Source organism: Macrobrachium rosenbergii, chromosome 21, assembly GCF_040412425.1.
Source record: "Macrobrachium rosenbergii isolate ZJJX-2024 chromosome 21, ASM4041242v1, whole genome shotgun sequence".
Lineage (NCBI taxonomy): Eukaryota > Metazoa > Arthropoda > Malacostraca > Decapoda > Palaemonidae > Macrobrachium > Macrobrachium rosenbergii.
Window position 1 is genome coordinate 22,700,274 of NC_089761.1, and position 15,370 is coordinate 22,715,643.

The window sequence follows — 15,370 nt, forward strand, 5'->3', positions numbered from 1 at the left end:
TGAAATATAAATATGTCAAAGCGTTAATGAGCGTTAATGGACTGCACATCCTGTGGGGAGTGGATAAATGAACATTTTATTCCCAAATAAAAATAAAATGCCGTTAAAAAGAGATTTTATATCAAGTCCATTAAAAGACATCGTCAAAGAGCTGTAAAATGTAGCAGCCACTCGGAATGCTGTAAAATAAGATATTCACCAATCTCGGGTCATTAATGATGATATATACCATATCGGTAAAAGTCAACGAGTGAAAATGATCTCTCGCAGGATAACTTAAAACCGGAGGTGAAGAGTTCAGATTAAAAATCGGATGAAAAAGTAAAGTAAAACTCCATAAGGTTATAAAAAACGAAGCAAACTTACAAAGAATCATTTCACCAGTTATTTCCATGTGTCAAATGGCTTTCATAAAATATGAAATACATGTAAACTCGACCTTTATCCTGGGCAGGATCTCAAGATTTAATTCCACAGGTTTTTCTGGCAAAATTTACGTCACTATCCTTTACATCAGGTATTTGTAATCTTTTAGTGATTTAATAACATGGGTGAATATTTCATTTCAATAAATGCGAACTTGCAATAGACAGATCATAAATGATAACGCAGAATTACGCAAAAAGCACAACAAAACTTTCATTAAATGTAAGAAACACGAGATATAGTATAATTACAGTAATCAAAGAAACAAGATATAGAGTGCGATTACACTAATCAATGTCTTTTTTTCATATAATAAACAATGAGCTGAAAGGTAAAAAAACATTTAGAGAGAGAGAGCAAACATTTAGAGAGAGAGAGAGAGAGAGAGAGAGAGAATGCTTATGAATGCAAAAAGCCGATAAAAATACGAAAAGAAAACTGTCATCGTTCACACAGCAAGAGCAACCAGCAGGGTACGTCTGTTCTCTTCCAGACAAAGAACCAGCAAGAACCAAACTTCCAAAACAATGTGTGTTTGTTTATTTGTTTGTTTGTGTATGTGTTTGTGCGAAAGTAAAAGAAACTTTCTGCCGCAGCCCTTTGTTGGCCGAAAGTTCGAAGGTCTGGGGCCGCCCTTGAGCAACAGTTAGCAGAACTTCTGTTGTTTTTAATAAGAAAAAAGGGCAACAAGGCAAGGTCCACGGGCGTGGTACAAATGATTTGCTAGAATGGATTCAGTGCACAAAAACAAGACTTTCTTTTTAAAACATTCTTCCTCTTCAGAGAGAGAGAGAGAGAGAGAGAGAGAGAGAGAGAGAGAGAGAGAGGTTATCCGGATTACTTTCAGAGAAAGAGAAAGCGAGATTATCTGGATTGTTTTCAGAGGAAGAGATATAATAAATTTTAAATTCTGACTACCAGAGGATGTTAAAGATTTAATACATTAAATGTTCATCTAATAAAAAAGAAATATAATTTGCATGAAACTGGAGATTTAAAATAAAGCTGGACAAATCTAATCTGGAGAAACATGTTTCTTTCCTGAACTATTATACGCCTCTGATATACGAAAGGTATATATTAATCAATACCGCATTATGGCGAAGGTACCGAGAGGCATACGGCAGCCCAAATCCAAGTTTAAACTTGAGTGGCAATAAATCTGATAAGTGTAAGGGGGAAGGTTATATGATCATGGAAATACAGAGGAAGGTAGGCTTCCGTATCACAGCAGAGTATGGCATAAAGAGCTCATTATACTGGATGCTCTAATGATCGCGACTTCATGACAGAGTCTGTGAGAATGAGAGTTTTGACGTGTGTAACGCCGTCGAGGAGGTAGGGATTTAGAAAAGGACGTCGATTCAACAGATTTATAATAGGGCGCAGACTTAATATACACTGTCTTTCTGTCTATTACGGAGTGTTAATCTAGAAGTGTCTGTTTTCATATGAAGTTTTTTTTATATTACGGTGTTTCACTAACAAATAAATAAGTGGGTGACGTCATGGTTTTAATACGAAATACCTATGTAGTTGAGTATATAGTCTATGGAATGTTTTTCTCGATAATGTGGCCAAGTTATCATGGGGTGTTCATCAAAATGAGGGCGTGGGTTCACTATAAAGCCTTTGTCCAAACGTAATAATAATCTTCACTCCGAATATTTCCTGACAATAGAATATAGTTTCTCTATGAATTACTAAACTCTATGAGACAAGGATTATACCTGAGTGAATGAAAAGAATAATTTTTGGGTTCTGAAATCGAGTTTTATCTAGATGAAAGAGGAATGTTTATCTCTACATGAAAAAATGTTCAGTATTCACCGGGATGTGATGTGTATTGCTAACTAATGAAATGGATATTTTTCAGGCTAAGGATAAAACAGAGATTTTGGGCCAACTATTTCTTTTCATGTCTAGTATTCGCTTTGTATTATACATGAAACACACCCCCCAGTTGATTAGCTGAAGTGCTACAGTTCTTCTTACCGCGGCAAAACGGTCGCCAAGCATTTATTTAGTAAATATTCAAACCCTTTGGCTTCGTGGGTTTGTTAATTATTTTAAGGTATATAAATTAAGCGACAACGAAAAAACAATTATAAAGAAACCACCCCTGGTCACAATGAGCTATGAAACTATGCACTATTTACATGAATAAACTTCCTATATTAATAAACCCGATTAATGCATATCTGCTTAAAACCTATAATTAAACGTCAGTATGCCTTAAGAAAAAATATATATATATATATATATATATATATATATATATATATATATATATATATATATATATATGTACATAGTATATACATATATTTATATATTTAAACCTTTGTTAGCAATTAACACCGCAGGCGCGAACACCTACTAATTAATGCTGATACAGATAATGTAGTCCTCAAGCGTTGATAGAACAAACGGTTTGCAAACACACACGAATTATTTATTTTTACTCGAAATTGAAAAGCTAATTCATCAGAGAGAGAGAGAGAGAGAGAGAGAGAGAGAGAGAGAGAGAGAGAGAGAGAGAGAGAGAGAGAGCCCAGTAATGGGGAATCTTGATAAATGTCTGCAGTTTCAGATGCGTACTCACGCCATACTCATTCTCATGAAGCCTCTCGGTGCGAGTATGCAAATAAATATTGAAAAAACAGAACGTGGCCGACTCGAATGGATATTCACCTTTATCGAGGTTGATTATTTAGGATTAGGTCCACGTGCATCCCATTGTATCCGGAACAAAATCCGAGTGCACTATTTAGTAAATCCGGATAAATATGCGGATTCGGAGGGATGACCATCTCAGTTTATCAAGACTAATAATCTACAGCATGAATAAGAATGCATTTTTTTCCCCCACGTTCCATAACAAGCGGGTTCCAAATGAATGATTTACTCTGAATCTGATCCTTATATATGGAACAGCGTTTCGTCTTCCACTGAATGGATGTATAGCTTTTATATTAAATTAAAGGGATTTCTCGAAAAATTCATGGAGATCACCACTGAACGAAAATACAGCTCACTACAAATGGACACGAAACCTTCAAGCTGCTAAACTAAAACTTACAACGAAGACTGGAATTTTCCGCTACAGGAATTTTCTAGGTTAACGTAAGTATACAATCAGGAATCGTATTTAGACCAAAGCTACGACCATAAAATTGAAAAAAAATGTACGATTCTGAAAGTGACAATTAAGGGAGACTAAAATTTTAAAATTAGATATTAAGAATCATACCTCCAAGGGAATGACTTTCAGCTATTGAACACAAAATGGATCTCCCCCTGGGAATGACATTCAAATCTTTAATGAAAAGAAAAACTTACAACGTCCACGAGACCAAAATTCTAAATTAATTCTGAACTACAACCTTCCTGTGAGTAGAAGCAAAACACTACATAAACCTACAACTCTAAATGTATTCTCTATCTGAACCTCATAACGCGAGAAATCTAAAACTTGTAATTTCTGACTAAAACTCACAATTAAACGAGATAAATTTTCTTTTATTACCGGTTACGAAGTAATTTTTTATTTACTGGGTAAGAATCGGTTCAATAATAACTGGCAGGACACTTCAGACGCCTTATGACCTCTCACAATTTCATAATTTTGCTCGTCGACTACAAGCATGCATGTATCAATATGTATACACAATACAACACAATGATGTTATTTCGTGTTATTTGTTAAATTCAGTGCTCTTCCACTTAATGCGAAAATTACCCAAATAAGCAAATATTTGCCTCACTCTACACAAACCTCATTTACGCTGATTTCCCCAAAACATTTTTTCCAAATAAAAACGGAAAAAAGAAAACGAATTATCCTAAATTCATGAACCGAGGCTACAAAGCAACGAACTCGCAGCCATTTGGAGCAATTTCCAATAATTCGATGAGTTTTGAAAAAAAAAAAAAAAAAAAGGGCCAGAGCTATTACTGTATGCATATACAGACACAGGCAAGGCTCCGGTACACAATGGAGAGTGCGCTAGTTTCACAGCCAGGGTTTACTACCAAAGATCCAGAGTGGTCCTGTGTTCGCATAATAGGATTCGGCTTAGCGATCACGAAGCCTACAACTATAACAACAACAACAACAACAACAACAACAACAACAACAGCAGCAGCAGCAGTGACAACTACAACCCATTCCCCCAAATTCCATCCCCCTCCCCACCCTGCGCTAAATTAACTATTGATCACAACAACACATCAAAAGAATACCTTTCGAATATTTTTTTCTTTCTTATGAATAAAGGAAAAGCGTAACGTAACCGTTATTAGCTGATGCTTGGTCTAATTAAAAGCGGTTTACGTGCGTACATTTAATTCTTGGCCTAGCGTAGGGGACCCTCCATACTGCCTACGGATCGTACGGGACATAAGTCTTTTACCTGAGGGAGATTTCTTTTTCCGATAATGAGAGTATTCGAGGGGCTTTAGTAGTGGAAGAGAATATGAATGGCGAGAGAGAGAGAGAGAGAGAGACTGCATACTTACGTTAACCTAGAAAATGAGACCAAGTAATCTCACGCTATCCTAGAGAGAGAGAGAGAGAATCGCGTATTCTAAAACTAACCTTATTCTTCCGGTATTACACCTCTGTTAAAACTTTTCTCCTAAGTTTAAAAAGCCTTGAAGTTCTTAACACGAGCAACAACTACGAGACCAACCTAAGTCTTTTACAACTAGGCGGCATTTGCTTCTGGTTTTTCTAACCTCAAGGAATGCCAACACATCACGCTGAAGAAAAAATATATAAAGTATAAAAAAAAATATTTCTCTCCCGGGTGTTTATTTGTTTATCCATGTGTTGTAGTCAACGCTGATTCATCCCGTTAGTTTCATCACTGGTAGATCGTCCTCTTTAAGAATAAACTCCAATACAATATGGTAGACTCACTTTTGTTAGGATTAATTCAATTGGATATGTTGGTAGAACTTATGGCACTCTGGGAAGCTAATAAACTGTAGAGGTAATAATGTTGCTTGTGCTAAAGGTAGAGCATCCACTTGGTCGCGTTTTGTTGGGTAACATTTCTTAAATACTGTACAGTATAATGCGATGACATTACCAACGTCAGACAAATATCCTAAGTCGAGCTGTACTTTTATTAAAAAATATTGTTCACTGCTGTGGACGAGATTATCTAGCCTGATGATAACGCAATAATGTTCCGGTTAACTGTGGTGTATTAAAATATACTGAACTGAGAGTTAATGGATTTATATGTATTTTGTTTACAAAAAATTAACAGTCCAGATGCACGGTAACTACTCCCTATGGAAGCATAAACTAACGAAAGTGCAACATTCTACCAAGCTTAGACCAAACAAAACTCTACGGATATTACTACCCATGTTTCACTTACATGCATTTGCATGATTAATTTAAGGGGAGTTTCGAATTGTCAACCCAAGGTATGAACAAAAATTATATATCTCGACGCTAGTATTAAACACGTGAAAAGCAAATAACGAAACATTCAAAACAAAACAAAAACTCAAAACGAGGAGGAAATTAAATAAAAAAAAACGGAAACGAACCTGGACGCCAATGACAAAAGTACGAGAACCAACATAAAATCGTATCTTTTGTTGATAACATATTATGATTACACTTATGTGAAAAATCAAGAAAAAAGTTTAAACATGGGGAATAAATGCATCACAAAACGCAGCAGTACTACCAAGAATAGTGCTTTTACTTTAAAGTGCAAAAGAGGCAGATAGAGTAGTGCTTTTACTTTAAAGTGTAAAAGCGACAGATCTGAACATAGCATACAAAATACTGCAAATGAAGACTTATTTTTTTATATTTAACTTACAGAAACAATTTCGTCGCAATTTTGCAGTAATATCATAAAATAATCGCAACAAAAAAGGAATGCAAAGTCGATACCGTACAGGACACAGGTTAATAAAACGGATTTGAAAGTCAAAACAAACATTTGACAATAGTGATGATACGTTTACCAAGCGGTGATTTGCAATTTAATACGAAAGGACACCAGTCACCTGTCATACATATTTGAGCATGCATATTCCATCAATGATAATTCGACCCCGAAATATTCTGTGAAGCTACAAGGGTACAATCTAGTCAAGTTATGGTCCAATTACAGGGATAATAATTGCAAAAATGTCAAGCGGAAAGTTATGTTAACTAGCTGCTGTTGTAATAACTAATTAAGTTCCTGTAAAGTAAATTACCAGATTGTATTGATTACCACTAAGTTATTTTGGAAAGGAAGCGGCAACGTTTGTACTATGAAATTAATACACATGAATGATACTTTGATTTAAGGGTAAATAGGTACCTATGTAGCACGTTTAGATTTACCTGCATAAGGTAAAGGTAAGGTATGAGAATAAAATTCTACAATTACCTAAAAACAACAAAATAATTTTGGTAATAACCATCACAAGCAAATATCAACTAATGCTAATAGTATTACAACTCCCATCCATTAAGACTTAATGCAATATCGATGTTCCACTTACCAGAACAGCATAAGAGTTAGCATGTCTGTTAACGCTGACTTGGGTCCACGCCCCATGATCCTTCCGGTAGTAGAGGGTGTACCCAGTAATAGGGGCTCCGCCGTTATCCCCCTGTTTCCACTGGACCTGGACGCGGCTTTCAGAGGGCGAGGAGGCTAGCACCAAAGGCGCAGACGGGGGCACTGAAATACGAGGGAGATACAATAAGCAATTAATGATGCATGTGAGTCAGGCATTATTACTGGCAAGTCGAAATTATATATACTGAGTATATATAATATATACTCAGATAATAGGGGCTGAAACTAACAGGAAAGTACTTGCCATGCATATGTATTAAAAAATAAAAAAAAACTTTCCAATGCAAAGTACGATGGGAATTTAACGTATGAAATATCTGCCTCCTGACTCCTTGCTGTGCTGCTCTCAGGCTTCCAAAGTCTCATCTCTACCTAAATCAGGATGGTGTCTAATTTGATCACTATGACTGGAGTTCAAACTGCATTCTTTTCTCTAACGCATATTTATTTCTGCATAGAATGTTTTGAAAAAAGATAGTACTTTTAAAACTTAAAAATGAACTGAACTAAACTGAATATAGAATTTAGGCCATAGGCCAAGCACTGGGACCTATGAGGTCATTCAGCGCTGAAACGGAAATTGACAGTAAAAGGCTTGAAAGGTGTAACTAGAGAGCTGCACTACGAATCAACTGTTAGGAGAGGGCGGAAAGGAAGATGGAAGAAAGAGAATATGAAAGGAAGTACAGTAAAAGGAACGAAAAGGGTTGCAGCTAGGGACCGAAGGCACGCTGGAACCTAAAAATGGGAAATATTCCCGATATTTTCTGCAAATTTTCAAAATACATCAATAAAGATCATGGTGTGAAGTTCGGATGTATATTTAAAAATGATATTAGCAGGAAAGTGATGTGTATGCTATTAATCAAAGTGCACTGAACAAGGGTTATACCGTGAATTCATAACAGCAGAAAGCCAAAAAAATATATATGAATTAATAATATATGAAATAAAATATGTATCCGGAATGAAAAATTGATAGAAAGTGATAAGAGAATACATGTTCATGCGGACTTTGAGTTTCAAGGTACATTAAAGAGTTAAGCAATAATAAAATACCTGTTCATGACGACTTTCAGTTTCAAGGTACATTAAAGTCAAGCAATAATAAAATATCTGTTCATGAGAACCTTGAGTTTCAAGGTACATTAAAGAGTTAAGCAATAATAAAATACCTGTTCATGAGTACTTTGAGTTTCAAGGTACATTAAAGAGTTAAGCAATAATAAATTACATGTTCATGCTGACTTTGAGTTTCAAGGTACATTAAAGAGTTAAGCAATAATAAAATACCTGTTCATGAGGACTTTCAGTTTCAAGGTACTTTAAAGAGTTAAGCAATAATAAAATACCTGTTCATGAGGACTTTGAATTTCAAGGTACAATACAGAGTTAAGCAATAATAAAATACCTGTTCATGAGGACTCTCAGTTTCAAGGTACATTAAAGAGTTAAGCAATAATAAAATACCTATTCATGAGGACTTTGAGTTTCAAGGTACATTAACGAGTTAAGCAATAATAAAATACATGTTCATGAGGACTTTCAGTTTCAAGGTACATTAAAGAGTTAGGCAAAAATAAAATACCTGTTCATGACGAATTTGAGTTTCAGGGTATATTAAAGAGTTAAGCAATAATTAAATACCTGTTCATGAGGACTTTCAGTTTCAAGGTACATTAAAGAGTTAAGCAATAATAAAATACCTGTTCATGAGGACTTTAAGTTTCATGGTACATTAAAGAGTTGTGCTGAAAACACTTTGAAGTGTAGCTGATTTTAGATCATTTATCACACTGTTGCCTCTTAAATAGCTGAAACGCAAAATCCTCATGAACAGTTATTTTATTTTGCTTTCTATCAGTTCTTCGTTCCCGATACATACTTAATGTACCTGATCATCAGCAGACAAAACAATCTTTACAAAGATAAATATACTCACAAACAAAAACATTTGAATACTTCTTTTTCAGAGCCTACTCTCACCTTCTGTGCACTCTAAATCGTTACCAGCGATATTGCATTCTGTTACACTTGCAAGCTGCTTTTATATATGAAAAACATGATGACCAATAGGCTATCAACCTTCTCTTGCACTTCAGTCCCTGTAATCTCCAAGTTCTTCGGTTATATATTGGGTGCTTTTATTTTAAACATTGTTTTCACACGTATACAAATATTCAGTCATGCAATAATGCTTTTGAGCAAACTAGGCTAGAATTATGAAAAAAAGATTAATTTTGATTCCTGAATGAAATCTGACCATTTGGTCTCTGATTCATCATGTATATATGCGTGTGTATGTATTTTTACATATATGTATAACTTGGACACACCCACACACACACATAATATATATATATATATATATATATATATATATATATATATATATATATATATATATATATATGTGTGTGTGTGTGTGTGTGTGTGTGTATGTATATAATTTCAACTAAAAACCTTTATAAATCTTGGTAATAAATGTAAACATAACAGTCTTTGCGTTTCAGGTTCCCAATACTTGCACAAATTGCCAATGTACTTCTTTTACGACATCACAGGTGAGAGAGAGAGAGAGAGAGAGAGAGAGAGAGAGAGAGAGAGAGAGAGAGAGAGAGAGGCGCGTCAGGAATGAGGATCATCCCCTTAAGGGAGAAAGAGAATAATGACCACTCCACCCAACATCCAACGAAACATGGAACAGCATTTCAAACAAACTTTTTACCTGTCACTACAGGTTTGAATATTGCCTTATCTACTGAGCTGAGAGAGAGAGAGAGAGAGAGAGAGAGAGAGAGAGAGAGAGAGAGAGAGAGAGAGAGATGAAATCGTAATAATACCGAATGGAAAACGACCACTACGATAATGTCAAGAGGTGAATGCAAGGTTTTATTCAAGATTAAAATCATAATCCGAAGATTGGGAGAAGCTATAAGAGGATCAAAATACAATCATTATGAAGGGGGCAAAGTCCACGGAAGCAGCAGAGTGCTTGTGGGAAGCAGATAACTGAAATCAGCTGGGAAACGAGAACGCCGTTCGCAATGAGGCAAAGGTTAAATGATCGTCGAAGTGTGTAATGGCAGTGTGTGTGTATGTATGTATATATATATATATATATATATATATATATATATATATATATATATATACATGTGTATATATTATATATATATATATATATATATATTTATACATACGTATATACATACATACACACATAATACACGCATACATACATACATAAGAAACCCTCGCAGGAAAAGGTGAAAGGAAAGATCGTAGACCCTGAGACGAATGTAATGTTACAGTATTGTACTTTTTCTCCTCTCTGTTATTGTGATCAGGTCTTGAAATAAACACAAAAGCTCAGGGTCTACGATCTTTCCTTTCACCTTTTCCTGCGAGCGCTTCTTATATTTATATGCTACGGGACCATTGTGGTATTGGATGAATACATACATATACTGGATGCACGGAGTGCCTATACGGAAAAAATTAAGGACGCACAGATGAAGATAGCAGAGTGTGACATGAAACTGTCTTGTGCCTGTTGTGTGAATGATGGTGATGTTTGAAAACGATAATGTGTTACTTGGTATAAGTGAAAAGAAGCTGCGCAGTCCGGTGAAATGGTCTGAAATTCTCTGACAAGAGTACAATTCTGAAAATGAATGTTAGCAATAAGGTTTTTTGGAAAAATGGACAACAATAAATTGTAGCAAAGGCTTGTGAAGAAACATATGTCATGGACTAGTACTGGTATTTGAGAGTATATTAAACTGTTTATCATATTTTAATAACAAAAAAGGGGGGGAGAGAATAAAGAGTAGATAAACAATCTCGGGAAAAGGTTTCGCGAACAAGGGCTATCCATGAGAGCTAAAGTTGAGCTGTAAGAAGGTATTGTGAGGTTTATTCCTCTGTATGGAAGTAAGTACTAATATTAAATAATTTTAAAAATGTGAAGAATGTGCAGATGAATGCTATACAATGGATTAGTGCTTTAGGGTGCTATGATCACGTAGGGTAAATGGAGGATACCAGAGGTGTGACAACGACCACTAATCGCGAGTCTTTGGGGGAAGGACGAAAGGTAAGCCGAGATAATGCTGACTAAATCAGGAGAAAGATTTGTTAGAACGGAAGAATCCTAATAAAAGTAAGCCCGAGACCGCGTGCAAGATTAAGAGGTGAGTGTATGAGGGATCATGCTGCTGATGAGTCCTTGTCCAGGTAAGCAAACTGGCTGATGCTTTGAAAGGGTTTCTGCATCCTTGTTTTGGGGAGTTAAAAAAATAAAGGTAACGGTAACCTTTATCCTATTAATCGGAGACACCTTCTTAGAGAGAGTGTGTGCATGTATGTATATGTATGTATATGTATATGTATATATATATATATATATATATATATATATATATATATATATATATATATATATATATATATATATATATATATATATATATATATATATATGTGTGTGTGTGTGTATATATATTGTGTGTGATAAGTGGCCGAACAAAAAGATGTAAACACAAACATAGATGGATTTTTGTAATAAGACCCACCTGTACCCCTAAGTGTCCCCTTACAGTTACGACCTGAGCTTGATAAGATCCCCAGACCATGAAAAACATAATACGAACAGTTCCAAGCAAGCATGCATGCACCATTCAGACCCATGCTCCCGTGAAATGTCCCAAAAAACATAATCTGCAACCTTCCTTCCCTCCAACAAATGCTGATAAATAACCTGGAGAAAAAAGAAAAAAATAATCAAGAAAGTTCATGGCCTATATTGTCAGGTTTAGAGACTCGAAACAACCGGGGCTTATATATTTCCCCGTCCAGGGAGACCCGGGTGTATGATATTACATGCATGTGTTTCCCTTGGTGTGGACGCACTAGGAAACGCTTTGTTGCTCCCATTAAGTTTAGTCTAACCTTTAATTATGGATGCAAATGGACAACCTCGCATAAATGTGGACACGAAAAGGTCAAAGGAGAGAGAGAGAGAGAGAGAGAGAGAGAGAGAAGAGAGAGAGAGAGAGAGAGAGAGAGAGAGAGAGAGAGAGAGAGAGGTTCCTCAAGGGAATTAATGTGTAATTGCATTTGTCTCTTAATATCAACAGTGGTCGCTAGCATAATGCACGCGCGTACAACCGTAGTAATTTGTATGTATATTATTTACACGTGAGCATTTTGCTCGAATATAAACGACCAACAATTTATTCCTAACAATTTCGCCTAGTCTTTTCTCGACGTTCACTTGCAGCATTTAAATAAACTATTTTCATTACTGTTCACGAAATAACATTACGTTACAGATGTTATAAATATGGATATTAAATGTGATGCTTTAACCGTATCATAATTAACATAAATTTCTGGTCTTTGTCCAACCTCGCTGAAATAGTAACCATTACGAGTGTACAAATATTATAATGTACAGTATACATAATATGATCCTCTTGTTATAATACAAACTTCCACTCACTCACTCAAACACATACACATATATATGTGTGTTGTGTATGTATATATATATAAACGTATGTACGTATGTATGCATGTATTATAATGTAAAGTTTTCATTATATAATACATATACTGTATACATGTGTATGTATATATATACACACCCACACACACACACATATATATATATATATATATATATATATATATATATATATATATATATATATATATATATGTGTGTGTGTGTGTGTGTATAGTATGTATATATATACACACACAAACACACACCTGACACACACACACACATATATATTTATATATAAGTGTGTGTATAATATGTATATTAATAAGAACAGCTACAACAGTGCCATACTCATGAAGAAAGTAATTATAATTATGTACAATGAGATAAGGCATAAAGAGGAAGCTGAATCTTTTCGTGCTGAAAAGGGACATGAAAAAGTTGTCAAAGATACGAAAAATCAGATAAACAAGCTAGAAATTACAATAAAAATTAATAAAATATGTATGAGAGTCATTAATAATGAAGGCTTCAATAAACCTTTGAGAAGGACACAAGAAAAGAACAAAAAATTGTTGACAAGGAAACAGACTGACGAAGACCGAAAATATTAACTTCCCGACATCAGCGAGTGACAAGGAACGAAAGAAAAATGACTCACTCACCCAAGACCGTGAGAGAATAGGTGATGTGATCGGCGCCGTGTTCGTTCGTGACAGTGCACGTATAGTTTCCGGAATCATGTCTTTGCGCCTCCTGAATCACCAGGCCGCCGTCCCCTTTCACCAGCCTTCCCTGGGAGCCCACGGGGCGCCCTTGGTAAGTCCAAAGGAGGCGAGGACGAGGCTGACCCACGTGCCCGCAGGGGAGCGTGACGTCGTTGCCTCTTTCGGCTCTCAAAGAACTGGACGTGGAGTAAATGGCCGCCGGCACCGTATTGGTGAGGGTGACCCTCGCTGTGCCGGGTGGCCCTTCGCCCTCTCGAGTGGCTGCTACCACTTCAACTTCAACGAGGTTGCCTGAGACGTTATCCACCTGAAGGGATGAGAGGGATTTCGGTTGAGAGAGAGAGAGAGAGAGAGAGAGAGAGAGAGAGAGAGAGAGAGAGAGAGAGAGAGAGAGAGAGAGAGAGAGAGAGCTCTTTTGCAAGAGTTTCACCTTAAACATTGAAGATTAATGCTCGAAGGCCTCCCTTAGAGAGAGAGAGAGAGAGAGAGAGAGAGAGAGAGAGAGAGAGAGAGAGAGAGAGAGAGAGAGAGAGCTCTTTTGCAAGAGTTTCACCCTGAATATATTGAAGAATTATGCTCGAAGGCCTCGCTTTACAGAGAGAGGGAGAGAGTGAGGACCTCTTTTGCAAGAGTTTCATCTTAAACATTGAAGATTAATGCTCGAAGGCCTCCCTCTGAGAGAGAGAGAGAGAGAGAGAGAGAGAGAGAGAGAGAGAGAGAGAGAGAGAGAGAGAGAGAGAGAGAGAGAGAACCTCTTTTGTAAGGGTTTCATCCTGAATATTGGAGATTGATGCTCGAAGGCCTCCCACTACAATAAAGAGAGAGAGAGAAAAAGTTAAGTATATCTTAGTTTAACCAGACCACTAAGCTGATTAACAGCTCTCCTAGGGCTGGCCCGAAGGATTAGATTTATTTTTACGTGAGAGAGAGAGAGAGAGAGAACAAACATGACTAATTTTAATATCTCTTCCAATAAATGATTAATACCAGTATTTAGTTCATAACCAGCATTTCAACATCTGACCCGACCTGCACCCAGTTTACTGTCCCTGAGACGGAGGTGACGCCCTCTGTGCCCCGACCTCCGGTCAGCCTAGCTCCCACGACCCGCCAGGTGACCGTGTACGAAACGATACGACCTCCGGGCCTAGCAGGGGGTGCCCACGACACGATGAACGACCCAGAGCCAGAGACGATTCCCCTCACGCTAGTTGGACGACTTGGGACTGAAGAGAAAAAATATTTCGTCATTAGCATAGAAAAAATAAATCTTTGAATAAATGCGACGGTTTTTCCATGGATATGCTTGCAAAGAAAGAGGATTTATGTAAGTACAAAACATGCAAATACACACACACACTCTCTCTCTCACACACACACATTATATATACATACACAAAAACACAAACATACACATACAATATATATATATATATATATATATATATACTGTATATATATATAAACTGCATACAGAAACTCCTTACCATCCTCCTCCGTAGTGCAGAGTGTGGGCGGTGACCACGGGCCGTCACCTGCACTGGTATATGCTCTTACTCTGACGCTGTAATTCGTCGCTGCCTCCAGACCCGTCAGAACTGACGTCATCGCTGTCGTCTGCGACTGTCGCCTGGCGTCGCTCCATCCATCCCATCGTTCGTACTCCAATCTGAAAAGAAATTCGAGAGTCGTCAATAACTATGTAGATTATTTGAAGTCAAGATTTAAAATTTTATTTCGAAAGACCTCGGCCTACTAGTTTTTCAATTACAACGCTTAATGACAACAGATCTGTATCGAACTTCGAAACTTGAAAAAATAAAAAAAAACTGGAGAACAAATATATCTAAAAAATCCACATACAGTTTCCGAGGCTCATGCTCCGGAGATGGACCACGACACTCCGAAACTGTATGTAGATTTATTAAATATACTTTTCTCCAATTTGTATGTTTTTTCAACATACAAGACTTTCTGGTTGAATTGGCGTGCGAATCTAAAACCCAGCTCTCCCAGAAACCATCGAATTTCTAAATAACTCAATATTGGACTACATGAACTCAGATTTAGGTACCAGTAATGGGGGATTTTAGAAGCTG

General features: G+C 36.6%; 1 protein-coding gene across 9 annotated transcripts in view; it reads right to left on the reverse strand.

Annotated features, from left to right (window-relative positions):
- LOC136849810 (cell adhesion molecule Dscam2-like) overlaps positions 1–15,370 on the reverse strand; it is a 427,710-nt gene that overhangs the window by 54,373 nt on the left and 357,967 nt on the right. For all 9 annotated transcript variants that reach the window (XM_067123251.1, XM_067123249.1, XM_067123246.1 and 6 more), the window contains exons 22-25: positions 14,759–14,940; positions 14,301–14,497; positions 13,209–13,578; positions 6,952–7,133 (exon numbers count right to left, since the gene is read on the reverse strand). In XM_067123251.1, the coding sequence (XP_066979352.1) occupies positions 6,952–7,133; positions 13,209–13,578; positions 14,301–14,497; positions 14,759–14,940 (931 nt within the window). The remainder of the gene's footprint in view (positions 1–6,951; positions 7,134–13,208; positions 13,579–14,300; positions 14,498–14,758; positions 14,941–15,370) is intronic.